Source organism: Peromyscus maniculatus, chromosome 1 (genome assembly GCF_049852395.1).
Source record: "Peromyscus maniculatus bairdii isolate BWxNUB_F1_BW_parent chromosome 1, HU_Pman_BW_mat_3.1, whole genome shotgun sequence".
Taxonomy (NCBI): domain Eukaryota; kingdom Metazoa; phylum Chordata; class Mammalia; order Rodentia; family Cricetidae; genus Peromyscus; species Peromyscus maniculatus.
The window spans coordinates 86,952,512-86,968,860 of NC_134852.1; the positions used below are offsets into that span (position 1 = coordinate 86,952,512).

Sequence of the window (16,349 nt, forward strand, 5' to 3'; positions counted from 1 at the left end):
AGTTAACCGCAAAACTGTGGTTTAAAGTGGCAGTCAGCAAATACCTTCAAAGCTAGCCTATTGTAAGATACACACAATGAGTAAATTCAGCAGCTGTTGCTAAGTTGGGGAGCTGTTGGGCCATCTTGACTGTAATAGGACTGTAAATATTGACGTACGTTTTCACAGAATAGGTGTTCATTTTGGCTGTTCTTTATTTAAAATAAGCATTTTTGTTGATTCTTTGAGAATTTCAGTCAGTGTATTTTGATCCTATTCACCCTTACTCCTCCCCTTAATTCCTTCCATTCTTTTTAGTAAATAATAACTTTTGACAGATGCATGCCATTAATTTTTAATTTAGCAAAATAATCGTTTGCTAGGAGTGTGTGTGTATATATCTGTATACACACACAGGTATACACACACACACACACACACACACACTCACACACACACATACACATATATTTCCCTCTACTTCCTCCCTCATCCCCTGTAAATACTGTTCCTGGTAACCATAGCTGAGAATAAGAATTGAGTTTTGTTTGAGAGAAAACTTTATGAAATATATGCTGTAATTTTACCTTCCATTCTTTACCACTGTGACTTGTAGCCATGTACCTTCACCAGGATTAAATATTAAGACCATCTTATTAAACAAGACAATTTCTACTCTAGAAAATGTGACAAGTGCATCTTGTGAGCGCCATGTAGTTGCAAATAACTGGAGGCTCCTACTTAGAAGTTTGTTAAGCTTCTAAATTAGTTGGTTTCTTTAAATGCTGAACCAAATCCAGTGTGTGTGTGTGTGTGTGTGTGTGTACACATCTGTGTTTGAATGTCTCTGCACATCCTTAATGCATGTATGTAGAGGCCAGGAGTTAATGTCATATGTCTGTCTGGTCACTTTCCACTTTTTAAAATTTTTTTTATGTTTTTTTACTTTGTATATGTATTTTTTAATAAAACAAATAATAATGAAAGTGTCCATGTGCACATGTGCATGTGGAGGTCAGAGGACAACTTATAGAATTGAACACAGATTTTTGCCATGCACTCTTAGCAGCTAATCAGATGCTTCTGCTTTATTGAGCTCACTGGTTCTCTGCCGCATTGACTGGTCAGTCAGTTCCAGACATTTTCCTGTCCCTGTCCCCGCCATCATAACACACACACACACACACACACACACACACACACACACACACACACACACAGTTTCACTTCCTGTGTCTACAATTATCCCTCAGTCAGCATGGTCTAAAAATTTTAAATGGCAAATTCAAGGAATCAACACCTTGTAAGTTTTAAATTTGTGTACTATTCAGAGGAGTTTGGTAAATTTTCATGCTATCTTGCTTCTTCTCACCCAAAATCTGAATTATCCTTTGTCTTACATGTCCATGCTTTAGGCTACCCACCCATGATTCACTTAGTAGCCATCTGTGTTACTCTGGTAATGTGGCAACATTACAAGGCAGATAGAAAAATGCGTAGTATATATAGCACTTGAAACTGCCTCTCATTCCAGCCATTCAATGGAGATATTGTAGCATATCCCTCATGGATAAAAGGGGGCCACCACTATATTTATCTATGCAGGAACCATTTATTGAATGCTAAGAAATTCAAGTAAATGGAGTAAGTGATGTATCACTTCATGAGACTTATAAAATGGACTCATGCAACTTTGATGATAGATGGATGGGTGCTTTGATGGCAAGTTTTAATTGTTAACTTGACAAAATTTAGAGTTGCTTGGGGATAGAGTGTGTCTCATGAGGGATGTTCTATCTTGGGCTGGCCTGTGGACACGTCTGTGGTGGGTGGTCTTAATGATTAAGTTAATTGATGTAGAGGAGAAGCAGTCCACTGTGGGCAACAGCATTCCCTGTGCACTGTGTAAAAGCGGAGAAATGAAAGTGAGCACAAGAATGTAAGCAAGTGGGCATGTGTGTATTTATTTTTCTCCATTCTCAACTATGGATGCAATATGACTAGCTGATGTTTCTCTCTTGACTTCCCCGTAATAATAGACTGTAGCCTGGAATTGTAAGCTGTAATAAAGCCCCCTTTCTCCTGAGTTGCTTTTTGTCAGGATATTTTATCACAGCAACAGAAACAAAACTGGGACATGTGCTGTACAAGTTTAACAGTCAGAGGAAGAACGAGTCTTGTCTTTTCACCTCAGGTGTTTGATGTGTGCATTATGGATGTGATAGACTTTGAAGGAGACTTAAATGTGCCACTCTTATGTACTCAGGGAAGATATGGCTGTATTACAGGCATGTAGGTGGCATCCAGATGTAAAATATAGTATGAGAGGAGGTTGACCTGTATGACTGCAGTTTAGAAGACTTGGAAGTAGAGGTGAGGGGAAAGGCCAGAAAGATAATTACAGTGATAGGCTTCTCTCCCAGACTCAAACTCTGTAGAGCCAAATGCCCTTTATCCCACTGGGTCACACTGATATTTAGTCTTCTGGATAGGGGTTGTTGCAGGGACATTTTAAGTTCAGTCCAAATTAGGCTCTTGGAGGTTGGCCAGGAAATAAACTATAAATATCTATCATTTCTTCTTTCCCTTTGCTTTGGATGAAAAGGCTTTTTTTAAAGCTTAACTCTTTCATCAATGTTTTCAGTTTTGCCCTAACTTCTTGAAAAAAAAAAACAACACATCTTAATAAACAGATGCCCTAGAACTTCTGCTTACCACTTATCTTCTCCAGTTATCAGAGTTGACTTTTTTATTTAAGACAGGGTCTTACTATATAGCCCTAGCTGTCCTGGGATTCACCATGAAGACCAGGATGACCTGGAACTCACAGATCCATCCACCTGCACCTGCTACTCAAGTGCTGGGATTCAAGTTCTGCACTAACACACCCTGAAGAGCCACCCCCTGCTGCTCTATTGTACCATGGTTTAAAACCTATCCAGTGAGAGGGGGGTGGTCTGATTTCAGCAAAGATATTTATCAGTCAGCATTCTCTAAAGGAACATAACAGATAGACTGGGCACAAACACACACTTGCGGAATTTATTAGAGTGATTTACAAGCTGTGGTCTGAGTAAGTCTAACTATGGCTCTCTCTTGATGGAAAGGCCAAGGACCCGGTGGTTGTTCAGTCTACAAGATTGGATACCTCAGCATTCCCAGTCTGGTTCTGGAGTCCCAAAGAAGTCCTAGAGAGATGTTGGTCTGCAGACTATAATGGAATTCTAAAGAAGTAGGTTCTGACACCTCAGCAACAGGACAGATGAACTTGCCAGTAAGAGTGAGCACAAGCTGGCAAAAGCTTCCTTCTTCCATGTCCTTTGTGTGGGCTACCACCAGAAGGTGTGACCAGATTTAGGGTTGATCTTGACAAATGATCTGGATTTAGAGAGGGTCTTCCACCTCAAATTATCCAACCAAGAAAAATAACTTTGCTTGGTTTTAGTTAATTTAAGATGTGGTCAGGTAAACAGCCAAGAAATAGCCATTACTGATGTCTTGTTCTTTCGATTCTAATTTGTTAGAATTTATCATTAGTTGATTTTAGCACATGTCTCCTTGTAGGCTGGCTTATTGTTATATGTATATAAACCCATAACTATGTAAGTGCAAGCTGCTGAGTCAGCTTAGTGTTCCTCGTATGTATGTGATTTCAGAGCTGACCACGCGGTATTTGGTAACTATTTAGGGGGCTCTCTCTAAGTAGTTGTTAATTGCCTATAGCTCTTCATCTAAAGTTGGAGTCCCATGAAATTTCTTCCATCCACCTTAACATGTCAGTCCGTGTTTTCATTGTTGCAGTATTTCTTTTTTTTAGGTGACGTGTTGTTTGTTGATACTTTATGAGTTCAGCTTTCCTGTCATAAGACCTACTCTCTCAGTAGACTTTCTGGTCCTCAGGCTCTTACAGTGTTCCCCGAGTCTTGGGTGTGCAGTTGTCTTACAGATGTTTTGATTGGAGTTGGGCACCCCACGGCCAGTTGTTCTCTGTATTTTGACCAGTTGTAGCTTTCTGTAATGGTCTCCATCTGCTACAAAAAGAAGCTTCTTTGATGCCCAGTGAGAGCTACACATATCCGAGGTCTAAGAGTAAGTATTTAGAATGCACTTGGGAATATATTGTCTTAAGAAAGTGACAATAGGCGGTTACTATCTAAGATCTATGACCTCACTAGCCCTGGGTAGGATGGCTAGTTTTTAGTACCGGGAATGCTTTCTTTCCTTCTTGTTGAGCTGGCCTTAAGTCCAGCTAGACAGCTGTTGGCCAAGATGGAAGTGCCTTGCTGGTCATGGTCATGGCTCATAAGCGTCACAGCTGGGCAGGACTATTGACTGCTTTCCTCTTTGGCCCCTTTGATAGTATCTCCCAGCACTGTGAATGCTAGTCCCTGGGGAGTCGGCTCTCAGGTCATTTCCAGCAGAGAATCAGGGTCTTCGTTGTTTGTTTGTTTGTTTGAGGGGAATACATGAATGCCAATGTGAACCTGACAGTGAAGTCATCCAGTGGGTTTTGTGTCATTTTTCCCATGGAGGACTTTTCTTTTTGCTTTGTGTTTTGGACCTTGATAAAAAGAGCAAGCTGTACTTCTGCACTTTGGAAAGCATGACTGTACTGTGGTGTGTTTGTCTGGAGTGAGGAAAGTCTTCCATGGGAAGCTGAATCATTTCTTGGCTTCTCTTACGGAATGACTGTACCAGAGTTATTCCTTCTTGCTGTGAGGAGAAAAATCAGAAGAATAAGTCATTTCCTAAAGAAATACATAGTGATTTTTATGAGATTCAGTTTTTCCTAAACTTAGAGTTATTTTGAAATTTTTATTTTGTGGGGAGGGATTGTCTGTCCAGGATTTATCCTCTTAAATTTAAACTTTTCATTTGTTTATGTAAGCACTGATGTTTTCTCCCTCCTCCCTCCCTCTCTCCCTCTCCCCCCCCACTCCCCCACCCCCGTGTGCATGAGTGTGTGTGTGTGTGTGTGTGTGTGTGTGTGTGTGTGTGTGTGTGTGTGTATGTCTACATTCTCCTTTCCACACCAGGATTCCATGGGGATTCTGATGCTTACCCTCACTCCCATGACTAGCTTTTACGTGGATTCTAGGGATCCAGACTCAGGTTGTCCAGCTTGCAAGGCAAGTGTGCTTTTACCCACTGAGCCATCTTTCCAGCCCCAGCCTCCTGGCTTTTTTTTTTTTTTTTCTTCTCTTCCCATTGTCTGTTTACTGAATTTGGTCATCTAGTAAGGGAGCCTTAGGATTATAATATAGTAGTGAACAAAGACATAACCAGGCACTGTCTGGCCTTTGTGTCTTACAGTGCATTTAATTTATAGAGAAAAATTAAAGAAATGGCTGTTGCTTTTAAAGCGCTCGTCTTTTACTTCGAGACAGATCAGGCAGGCAGCACCCGTGATTATAGGGGAAGCCACTATAGGGCCAGTGTTCTAAGAGCCGTAGTACTTCAGTGACGAGCTGTAGGAATGGCTAACTGTAGAAAAGAGAGCTGAGTTAGTAAAATGGGGTTTGAGAGGTAGATTTTGGTAAAGTTCAACAGAAAAGGGAGGGAATCCTAGAAGTTAAAATGAGCTGGGGAATTAAGGTTGGGTGAACCACACCCTAATTTTGGGACTTGGAGACAACAGCCTTTCATACACTTACCTTAAAGAATAGTGGGAAATGAGGTGCAGTAAAGAACGTGGAGTGGTATGAGATTTGGACAAGTATGATTAGACCGAATGAAGCTGAACACTTTTCTTCGTTCTCAATTAAAGCACAAATGAAATCACTTCTGCTGAAAAATCTTCACTGGCACCATATGCTCCCATGGTATAGGCTCTTAGTATTCCATTACGAGTCAAGTATGTGTGGCTAGATGTCTCAGTTGGTGTTCCGCTACTGTGAAGAGATACTATGACCATGGCAACTCTTCTAAAGGAAAGCATTTAATTGGGCCTGGCTTACAGTTCAGAGGTTTAGTGCATTATCATCATGGCATGGTAGCACACAGGTGACATGCTGCTGGAGAGTAGCTCAGAGTTCTACATCCATATTCGCAGGCTACAGGCAGAGAAAGTCACTGGGCCTGGCTTGAACATTTCAAACCCCAAAGCCCACCCTTAGTGACACACTTCCTCCAAGAAGGCCACACCTTCTAATAGTTCCACTCCCTGATAACCAAGCATTCAAATCTCTGAGCCTATGGGGGCCATTCTTATTCAACTCATCACAGTAGACATCTTCGTTTTCATTTCCTGTTTACACTCATTAACACCTGTACCTTCACTCACACTGTTAATGTGTAGTGTATGTCTTCTTGCTCACAGTTTTTCTTCCTTATGTTTGACTCTCATCTTTATGAGACTGTTTTCTTTTTTCTTTCTTTTTTCAACCATGGCGTGATCAGACACCAGACGGCCTGGGAACTGAACATGGGTCCTCTGGAGCATCAGTCAGTGCTCTTAACCGCTGAGCCACCTCACTCCTCATGAGACTGTTTGCTAATCAAAGCTCTTCATTTATTTTGCTGAAATTCTACTATTCATTGGTACTACCTACCCCTATAGTTTTGTTATTTTGGGCAATTACTACTATGACAACTTTTGAAGACCCAGAAATCTTACATATTTCTATGTCTCTCGTATCACCTATAAAGCAACTCACCTACAGTGAAATAATTTTTGAATTGATAAAACAATTGAAGCTATTGTTCATTACATGTCAGTGTAGTTTCCTTTTCCCTTATTGGTTTGTTGTATACAATGGTATTTATTCCTTCCATGGATGATCATATGGAAGGGGGAATTTCTTATTGGCTCCTTCCTTTTTCCATTTCACTGCTAAATACTCTTTGTGTGCCACGCCTTTTGCTAGCTGGTATAAAATCTGCCTGTGCTCCCAGCCAGTGTGCACTCCAGCGTCTCCTTTGCTTCTGTACGTCAGAGTTGCTCTGACGGGACTGAAGGGGCATCGAGGCACCTGTAGCATAGTGAGCACTTCATACTTCTTCCTTTCCCTCTGTTGTGCTCTATTGAAATCTCAAGTAAATTACCAAGACCACACTCCTGCGGCAGCTAGCGTATAAGGGTTTGTTCAAGCTACTTTCTTTGAAGGGAAAGATATCCTAAGAAAAGACCAGCAAGTTTAGTGTATTATTTCCAAGAGGCAGAACTTGAATTTTCATTCCTGGAACATTTAAATCTAACCCTATAGCTGTACCAAAGAATATATGTAATATGTTTGCATCTGAAATGCCCCTCTCCCCAAAGGTTTAATAACTTGTTCCCTAGCTTGTGGTGACAGTTTTTTTTTTTTTTTAACTAATATTTAAAACAGTTTTAATGTGTAAACCAGGCTGGCCTTGAGCCAGTTTGCAGTGTGTTTTGAAGGCTGTGAAAACCTTTAGGACAGTGGTTCTCATCCTTCCTAATGCTGTGACCCTTTAATACATTTCCTTATGTTGTGGCGACCCCCAGCCATAAAGTCATTTCATTGTTACTTCATAACTGTAATTTTGTTACTGTTATGACTCATAAATATCTGATGGACATGTGACTCCTGTGAAGGGATCGTGACCCCCTGGTTGAGAACCGCTGCTTTAGAGGGTGAGGGCGGGCTGGCAGCAGTAGGCTTTTAGGCCAGGTCTTTGAAGGTTGAATCCACTCCGTTCCTGGTTCTGCCTGCTCTGGCTGTTTGCAGGTCCACCACTCTGTAAAGCCTGCTGCCACACACTCCTGTTCCTGCACTTGGAGCCTTTCTGTCATGCCTTCCTCACCATGATGTATTTATCTACTGAGTTGTGAGCCCAAACGAGCTCTTCCTCCCTTCCATTGTTTCCGTCTGGTATTTTGGTCAATGTGATGCAAAAGTAACTGGCATGGCCTGTGAACCATTTACACTGCGAAATCGATCTCGCTCATGTTCTTGCCTTTTCCCCACACTTGGCACTATTCACCATTCTTGCTCAATTTCTTATCTGTGTTTTGATTTCCAGATCTGTATACCTAATTCTTAACCATTCTCCTGAGTTCTAGACATAAGCATGAATTCCGCTGCTTATCACAGCTCCTCTTGAATATCGCTGTGATCTAAAACTGAACTTAGCACCTTCCTCTGCTGTCAATTCTCCTGCTTCATGCCACCTTTGAATTCATTGCCCAGGCAGACATCTGGTCAGATATGACACTTGGTTCTCTTTGTTCTCTGGCCTTCAGTGTCCAGAATCATAACATTGTTGACAATGTTTAACCCTTAACTTCTAGTCTTGCCTCCACCCAGCTATATGTAAGGCACTGTTGTCTTTTATCTCCTGCTGTAACAATAGAGTGGTTAGCGTTGCTAACGCTAGTGTGTGTGTGTGTGTGTGTGTGTGTGTGTGTGTGTGTGTGTGTGTGTGCGCGCACACAGAGACTCAGAAAACCAGTATGGAATGCATTGGGAAGACCACTTAAAATGTGGAGAAACACGCTCTTCTTGCTAGTTACACCTTAGAGGAGAAAGAAAGGGAGAATATTATTTGTTCTTATTTTCCTGAAAGCAAAGTTCATAGTTACCTAAAGCCAGATTTCTTGTCACTGTTACTTTAAAGAACTATTGCTGGAAAATGAAAAAGTGGCAATAAATGTAGTTTGTTGTTGATCTGATGAGGCAGACTTTGGCATCTGGTATCAGATAAAGTTTATAACCAGACAGAGAAAGTGTCAAACAACCTAAATAGTGTCTTACTTCCCCTTCTAAATAGTAGTGTTAGCCTGGATAGAGTAACACTGTTGATCTAAAATGTGTTAATTATTGCAGAAAAAATAGAAATTGTACTAGCTGTCCTATATTTTAAAGACCTTCAACTCAGGGTTCAGTTGAACTCTTATCTCAGGATTGCTTACTGGGGTGAGGTGGGGGGCAATGTGGTGTTTAGCCTTGGAAAAGTGCTTGCTACCAAGCCTGTTGACCTGAGTTCATTCCCTAGAACCCACATGGTAGAAGTCCCCACAAGTTGTTCTCTAACTTATACTGTACACCATTGCATATGTACACACATACACAAGAAATAAGGTATTGTTAAATAGTACTTATGGGTAGGTTGGTGTACTGTCAAAGTTTTTAGTGATAGGTCTGTGTTCCTTTGCTATCCCTGTTCTTATAGTTAAAACAGATTCAAGGAAGAACTGTTTTATTAGTGACTGAATTTAGGTTTAAAATACTTGCTACAGCCAAATGATAAATTAAAACATAAAATAATCTGGCACAGAAGGATGCATAGGGATTTTACAGTAACATTACAAGACCATGGTGCAGGAAAGACCTACTTAGGAAATAACTCAGACTGGAGAAAAAAATGAGCTAATTTCGTAATAAGTTCATCTTCTAGTGTTGTGGCAGTTATACTAAATGTCAATCACTGCAGTTTCTGCTGTTTTGGTAGATTTTGTTTTGACCTTCCCCATCATAAGGAGCTTAGTATGTAGAGCAAGGCAGAGTGCGCCCATTTGTATAAGACACACCTGTGGGAGTCATTGCCCAGAAAAGATACTCTGAGGAACACAGTGATCTTCAAATGTTAGAAATGCTGCCATTAGAGACAACTGTTTGTTACAGAGGCAAGAAAGTAGGGTGGGAATACTCAGGTCCTCGTTTGCAGAATCCGGCCATGGTGGTCATCAGCACCCAGACTGATGGTGGTCTGCATATGAGATGTGTTCATTCTAATGCTTGAAAGATATTTCCTTAATGAGAAACTTAAAACTGAAATGTGTTAAATAAAATACTGATAAACCAAATCTGTTTAAAACAATGATGTAAAATGAATCAAATTATTGCTGTTTTTATTCTAAAAATAAAATCTCTTCTTGTCATTTTGCATTTACTTAGAATCAGCTATGCTAATGTGATGAGAAATGAGAAATTTTAATTTATGCTTTCTCTGTTTTCTTTTCTTTTTTTTTTTTTTTTTTGATTTATGGAACTTCTCAAATGACAAATTTACTTTTGTCTTGGAAACCAAGAATACATACAGATTGGAATTAATGCAAACTGATTAACTGTGTGATATTGTACAACTGATTTAAACTCTGGATGCTGTTACTCATCTGTAAAGTAGGAATTAATACTTCTCTTTGTAGTCTTTCTACCTCCTTCCTTCCTGCCTCTCTCCTTCCTTCATTCCCCTTGTCTTTCCTGTCTTCCTGATTTTCCTGTTGAAGTTTTTTTTTTAACTGTGTTGCCAAGCTCACCTTGAAATCCTGGCCATTACTTCTGCCTCCGCCTCCAGAATAGGTAAGGTCACAGATGTCTCTTACCATACCTGACCACCTTATAGGTCTTCCTTAGGAATAAACAAAACATAAATGCATAAACATCTCTTGGTGAACAAGAGACATTCAGCCAGCATTGTACTATTATAGTCTTGCTTCAGAAAACACAGTCTACAAACTGAACTATCAGCTTTTTCAGATAAATCCATCATCCTCTTTTTCTCCCTCCTTCCTCTCCTTTCTTCCTCTTCCTCCTTTTTTCTCTCTTTCCTGACTTTTTTCTCCCCTTCCCTCCTCCCCCTCTTTCATTCTTCCTCCTTCCCCTTCATTTTTTCTTTCTTTTTTTAAATGTTTTTGGTTTTTCGAGACAGGGTTTCTCTGTGTAACTTTGTGCCTTTCCTGGAACTACTCACTCTGTAACCCAAGCTGGCCTTGAACTCACAAAGACCCACCTGCCTCTGCCTCTGCCTCTGCCTCTGCCTCCCAAGTGCTGGGATTAAAGGTGTACGCCACCACCACCCGGCTTTTTTTTTGGGGGGGGGGGCTCTTTTTTAAATTTTTTTAAAGATAGGATCTCATATATACAATGCTGACCTTGAACTCCTGATCCTCCAGTCTCTAGTTCCCTAAGTGCTGGTATTACGGACCTTTGCTCTTTATTTCAGAAAGCTAGTGGTTGGTTTAACATTGGTGTGCCTGTTCCGTAAGACTCCATCCTGGTAAGGAGCATCTATCCATCTGTAAAGAGACTTGACTTTGAAGCCATCCCTCTTCCGGTGGTTATTTCAATTGTTGATTTAAGTGTTAGACAATTGACTGCTTCTGCCTGAACTGTGTGTGCCCCTCTCCTTTGCGATGGCAGTAAAGGGTTAAAGCAAAGGTGGTGTTTTCTGATACTTGCTACTAATTCCCTTTATTTTACCGATTGTCCCTTTTTGCACCTTATAAGTCTCTGTCTAGTGAAATGCCAAGAGGAAAGAGCAGGGCTCTTCATGTCGCTTAAACACTGGAGTCAAACCCTGGACGGAAACGGTGCCTTTGCAACCTTTCTAAATAGTTGTCTTCTCTCCCCGCTCACACAGTCTCCTGTCTCACTGGAAGGAATCTATTCTAATCAGACAAGTGTTCATCAGGTGTTCAACAAATGTGTAATGTGTAGGTGGGTGTAAACTGTCTTCCTTCCTGTCTCATTCGAAAACTAGAAGTGGAAAATACAATCTGCAATGATAATGGTTTTTAGAAAATGTCTCAATTCCCTTTTCTTTGCTGTTCATTCATCCACACACACCCTTCTGAACTTCTTTATGACATGTGGCAAAAAAAAAAAAAAAAAAAAAAAAGCTTAGTGTCCCTAATAACAGTATGTAGTAACAGAGAAGAAGAAAGACCTTTGGGTGGGCCCAGCGTTGAACCACCTTCTTTTGTACATTCCGGAATCCCAAATCCACACCATCACATTAATACTTTCCAGCTTGCTCAGGGAAACAGTAGCTCACCTAAAGAGGCAAGGACCCTGATTTTTATTTCGGTGTCCTGTGTTCCCTGCCAAGCTGAATTGATCTTTGTGTGTCAAGCATTACTACTTTATGTTCACTTAGGGTTTTCAGCTTTTAGTGACCTGAGAGACCCAAGCTTTTTTGGGCCCTTTGTTTCAGGATTTCCACTAGGTGGCATCCTAATTCAGAAGCTTTACTGTAGACTTTTTGCAAGCTTCTAACCTAACTAGAACCAAAGAACCACACAGTGTTGGTCCCTAAATTCTAAAGAATTTGGATAACGAAATTAATCCAGAAATCAAGAAAATTTTAACTCAATGAGCAAAAATGTGGTAGTATGTATGTAACAATTCTCAGTAGATTCTTGTGCTGGAATAATTGGGATTCCATGTTAGACCCATGGCATGCACTAATCTAGGAGCACTTTTGCCTCTCTTGAAGGGGTTGGTGCTCCTTCGAGAGTGGGCTGACAGTCACAGAGAGGAGAGAGGAGATTGATGCTGTAAACATGTACATGCTTACCAACAATCTGTGTTTTCCTGCAAGTTCCCAAACTTGAAGGAACAGAGAAATATACTTACACTCTCCTTTAAATTTGTAGCTTTCATCTTTGGTTTAGATGTGAAATGATTGGTTGCTGCATTTCAAAATCCTAACAGAATAACTGTTCAGTGGTTCCAGATGTTTTTGATAAAAAACTTGGAATTGTAGCCTCAGCAGCAAAAGCACAGACTACAGATTCTGTCTTCCATGGGGGAGTGCCCAGCAGACCCAAAGGGGAGAGCACACAGACTTTCCACCCCACCCAAAGCATTTGTTCTCTAAGAAGCAGATTAGAAAGGGCAATTTTAAATTGTTCTTTTAATATGTTTATGTGTGCAGAGAGGAGAGAAAAATCTAGATTTCCAGCCCAAAGCCAGCAGACAAAAAGGTTAATCTGCATATTTCAAACAAGTGCTCTAGTGTAGTTCAGAAAATTGTAATGGTTTTGAAGCATTTCTCTCTGATTATGTAAAGTTTCCAAGGTCTAAGACCTTGTTTTTTGTTTGTTTGCTTCTTATGCAAGGCACAGAATGTCTATTAAATTGCTATAGATTATCTTTATTTGGTTTGATAGCATTGGTATAGAAAAGCTTTCCAGTGATTAAAGCGTCTCCGATTCCCTAGAGAGATGCCTGGGAACTTGCAAGCAGGAAACATTTGATTCTAATTAGAACAGAGGGCGAGGCAGAGAGGAGCAAACCATGTCGAGAACAGAGGGGAGGCAGCACTGTGTTCATTGGGAAGAGGGGATTCTAAATTATAGCTTGGTGAAAGTTGATCCATAAAAGATAATAGGCAGTCAATTTTCTGTACACTAAAGCCTGCCCCTCCAGGGCCTTCCAGTCTATGCCCTTAAACCACATAGGATGAAAGTATGTGTAATTCCTGGCCAGATTCCCATGCTTTTGGTTAGCTTAAGGAGGAATTTTATTTACAACTTCTTAATCTCTTTAATTGTCTTGTTTCTACTGTATTTAGCATTCACTATACTGAAAAGCAGCACATAGTGCTGACATGGGAGGCCGAGGCTTCTTCTCTAGAGCACCAGAAAGAGGACATCACCCACCTTTATACTTTTAATGTACCTCTGAGGGTCAGGGGAGATGAGGCTTGTGTTAGATAGAGTTGAAACTGTGACATCTGGGTAGACAGATGAATGAGAGAAAACGCTTCCAGTCTTAGCTGGGTTTGCCGTATTCCTCTCATTTAAGTGGGTTAGCAGCTTTAAACACCTGGCTGAGGAAATGGTGAATCATCAGACCTTCTTTACCCCTTTTTCAGCTTCCAAAAGAAAATACCTTTTCCCAACTTCACTTGCAATATGGACAGAAACTGGGATATTTAATCACTTCTCTTCCTTTCTGTTGTAGTATTTAAAACTGTACATTCACATTCTCCACATCTGTGTAAGGGACTGCTCTCTGTCCAGCTCTGAGAGAATATAGGACAGCTTCTCCCGGAAAGAGTTAATTACGCCTTCTTTTCCCTTTTTTTGGTTTGTTTTTGAGACAGGGTCTCTTTACATAGCCCTGGCTATCATGGAACTCACCGTGTACATCAGGCCGGCCTCATACTCACAGAGATCTTCCTGCTTCTGTCTCCATAGTGCTGGGATTACAGGCATACGTCACCACGCCCAGCCCACTTTTTTGTCTGTCCATCTCTCTGCCATCCCTCCCTCCTCCCTTCCTCCCTCTCTCCCTCCCTCCTTTTTGCTTCTTCTGTTCCTCTTGCTCCTTCCCCCTCCAGAGTGGGTTACACTAAGAAAACGGCTGAAGTGAACGAATGCTCTCTAGACGAGGGCTGCTCTGAGGAGCAGTAGGTTGGCAACTGGAAAGGTCTGGAGTAGCAGGAACGTAGACAAATGAAGTCACAGTGTTCTGCACAGGGTTCTGCACAGTGTTCTGCACAGGGTTCTGCACAGTGTTCTGCACAGGGTTCATGAGAATGAGAGATGTGAAAGGGAAGGAAGTCTCAGCCAGGTGCCTCGTCTTAGTCACAAGAGTACTAAGAAACATGCATACATTTATCCTATACTGTCTCTCTAACTTTTTTTTAAAAGCGTTCTCAAACCCAAGATTAAAACAAAACCTTAACTCTTAGTGATTTCTAAACCTTGCCAGACATTTTTATAGGCAATTCTACATCATAGAGACATAACTCTGAAATATTTGACTAACATTTTTCTGATATTAAATCATTGCTTTGCATTCTGCAGGGAGATGCAGTATATGCTTTAGCTGAATTCAGTGTTCTGCGTTTTCCCCGACTAGCTAAGGCTGTTGTACAGACTTGCAGTGTTTAGGATAACACCGCCTTGCTTTATTAGCATACTACCGACATCAAAGGGACTGAGGTTGCTTCTTGCAGTGTCTGACAGAGCCTTTTTCACTGGGGACTTTTGAGGAGGAGGAGGAGCAGGAGGAAGCCTGTTGGAAAAGGAAGCCTTGTTTTTTCTCTTCGTCTGTAGATGAATCATGTTCCCACCACTGCAATTAGGTTTTCAAACCTCCAAGGCTGCTGGTACAGATCCGAAAGGGCAAGTAATGACGATCTTGAGAGAGCAGGGCAAAGGGTGTGGAGGCTGCGGAGGGCCGGGCCAGTTCGAGGCAGCCAGCTAGGGAGGGAAGGAAGGAGGACATCTGGAGGAGTGGTCTGTTTTCCTTGTACTCTGCCGGCCTTAGACACTTTCAGCTTAAGTCGAAATCCAGCCCTGCCGCCGCCGAAGGAGCTGGAGACGGGCTAAAATACTGGATCCTCTAGAGAGTACTTCCAGCTTTTTTTTTTTTTTCTTTTCCTGTCTTTTTTTTAAAAAAAATTCTGTATAGATTTCCTTGCCTTTGTTGTTTTAAGGGATTCTCTCATGCCATCCCTTTGAAATAGCCATCTTCCTTTTTTTAATCCTCCGTTCTTCGTGGCAGAGTGCATACTGGGCTTTTATGACTGGCTCTGGGTTTTCTGGATACATATGCCAACCATTATGCTTAGCCAGTGCATTCTTAATTTTTCTACTGGAGTTCTCGGCGGTGATGGAAAAGATCTGTGCTTCTGTTTCAGTCAAGATCTGCACAGCAACGGTCTCGAGGCAGTCACTGCTATAGTATGAATTCTAAATTCATCCATCAGTGCTCTGAAGTTGCCAGAAAGTTCTCACCCCGTTCATGGAATTAGATTCTGCTTTTTTTTTTTTTTTTAATTTAATTTTCGTAACCCAAGAATTTTCTATATAGAGGAATCTGGAAGCAGAAGTCTCCTCCCGCCCACTGTGAGAAATTTGGAAGTCTGGACCTGTGTGAGCACATTGGTCCCTGGGTTAAGTAGGTATACGTCTACATTTTGTCTCTTCTTTTCTGCATCTGGACAAAATGTATGAACGGCACAAGAGGCGCTATAGTCTGTGTGACATCTCCAAGGTGGACAGGACTGTCGATGTGGTGTTGCTGAAGGTAAGAAGGGGCCACACCTTACACAGTCTGAAGGTCTCCAGGCTGTTTTCTCTCTCTATCCAGTAGCCATGTCTTGGTCCTTCCTAAACTGGGATGAAGTGTGACAAAGCCTGGGCTGTCAGTGAAGAAAGAGCAAAAGGGGGGTGATTTTCAAATTCTTTAAAGAAATACCTGAACAGAAGCAGTGTGTGTGTGTGTGTGTGTGTGTGTGTGTGTGTGTGTGTGTGTGTGTGTACACATCAAAGCACTTATTACTGAAATACAGTTTTACTTGATTTAAAGTGGAGTCTGTGTTCAGGAGAGGCTCATATTGCAGAGTCACAAAGAGAGAATACACCCTCCGAGTTCCCTTTTGCTGGATGCCTGTGTTCTGTTGCTTGTCCCATCCCCACACCCCACTTCTACCTCCCTTCTGCCTGAAGCTCTTTCTCTGTGAGCTTCCCTTTCTGTCTCTTGGTCCTTTTGTCTGTGTCCGTCTGTCCTTCCTGTCCTCCTGCTGTCTCATTCTTCGTTTGGTGTGACTCTTCTTCTTCAGCTGTAGCTTCTGACTGTTTGTTGATCAGCTGCATTTGTTTGAGTTCACATCATTAGTAATGTTGGGTGTCTAAGCAGGAAGGGGGTGGAGACTCTGGACAGCCTAAT

General features: G+C 41.4%; 1 protein-coding gene across 13 annotated transcripts in view; it reads left to right on the forward strand.

The window, feature by feature from the left end:
• Akap13 (A-kinase anchoring protein 13) overlaps nucleotides 1-16,349 on the forward strand; it is a 302,662-nt gene that overhangs the window by 173,974 nt on the left and 112,339 nt on the right. Inside the window, exon 1 of one of the 13 annotated variants that reach the window (XM_042278220.2) lies at nucleotides 14,452-15,707. The exons of the other annotated variants lie outside the window; for them this stretch is intronic. Coding sequence (XP_042134154.1) covers nucleotides 15,627-15,707 — 81 coding nt within the window. The 5' untranslated portion in view covers nucleotides 14,452-15,626. Of the gene's footprint in view, nucleotides 1-14,451; nucleotides 15,708-16,349 lie in introns of those variants that run through there. 13 annotated transcript variants of the gene reach the window in all.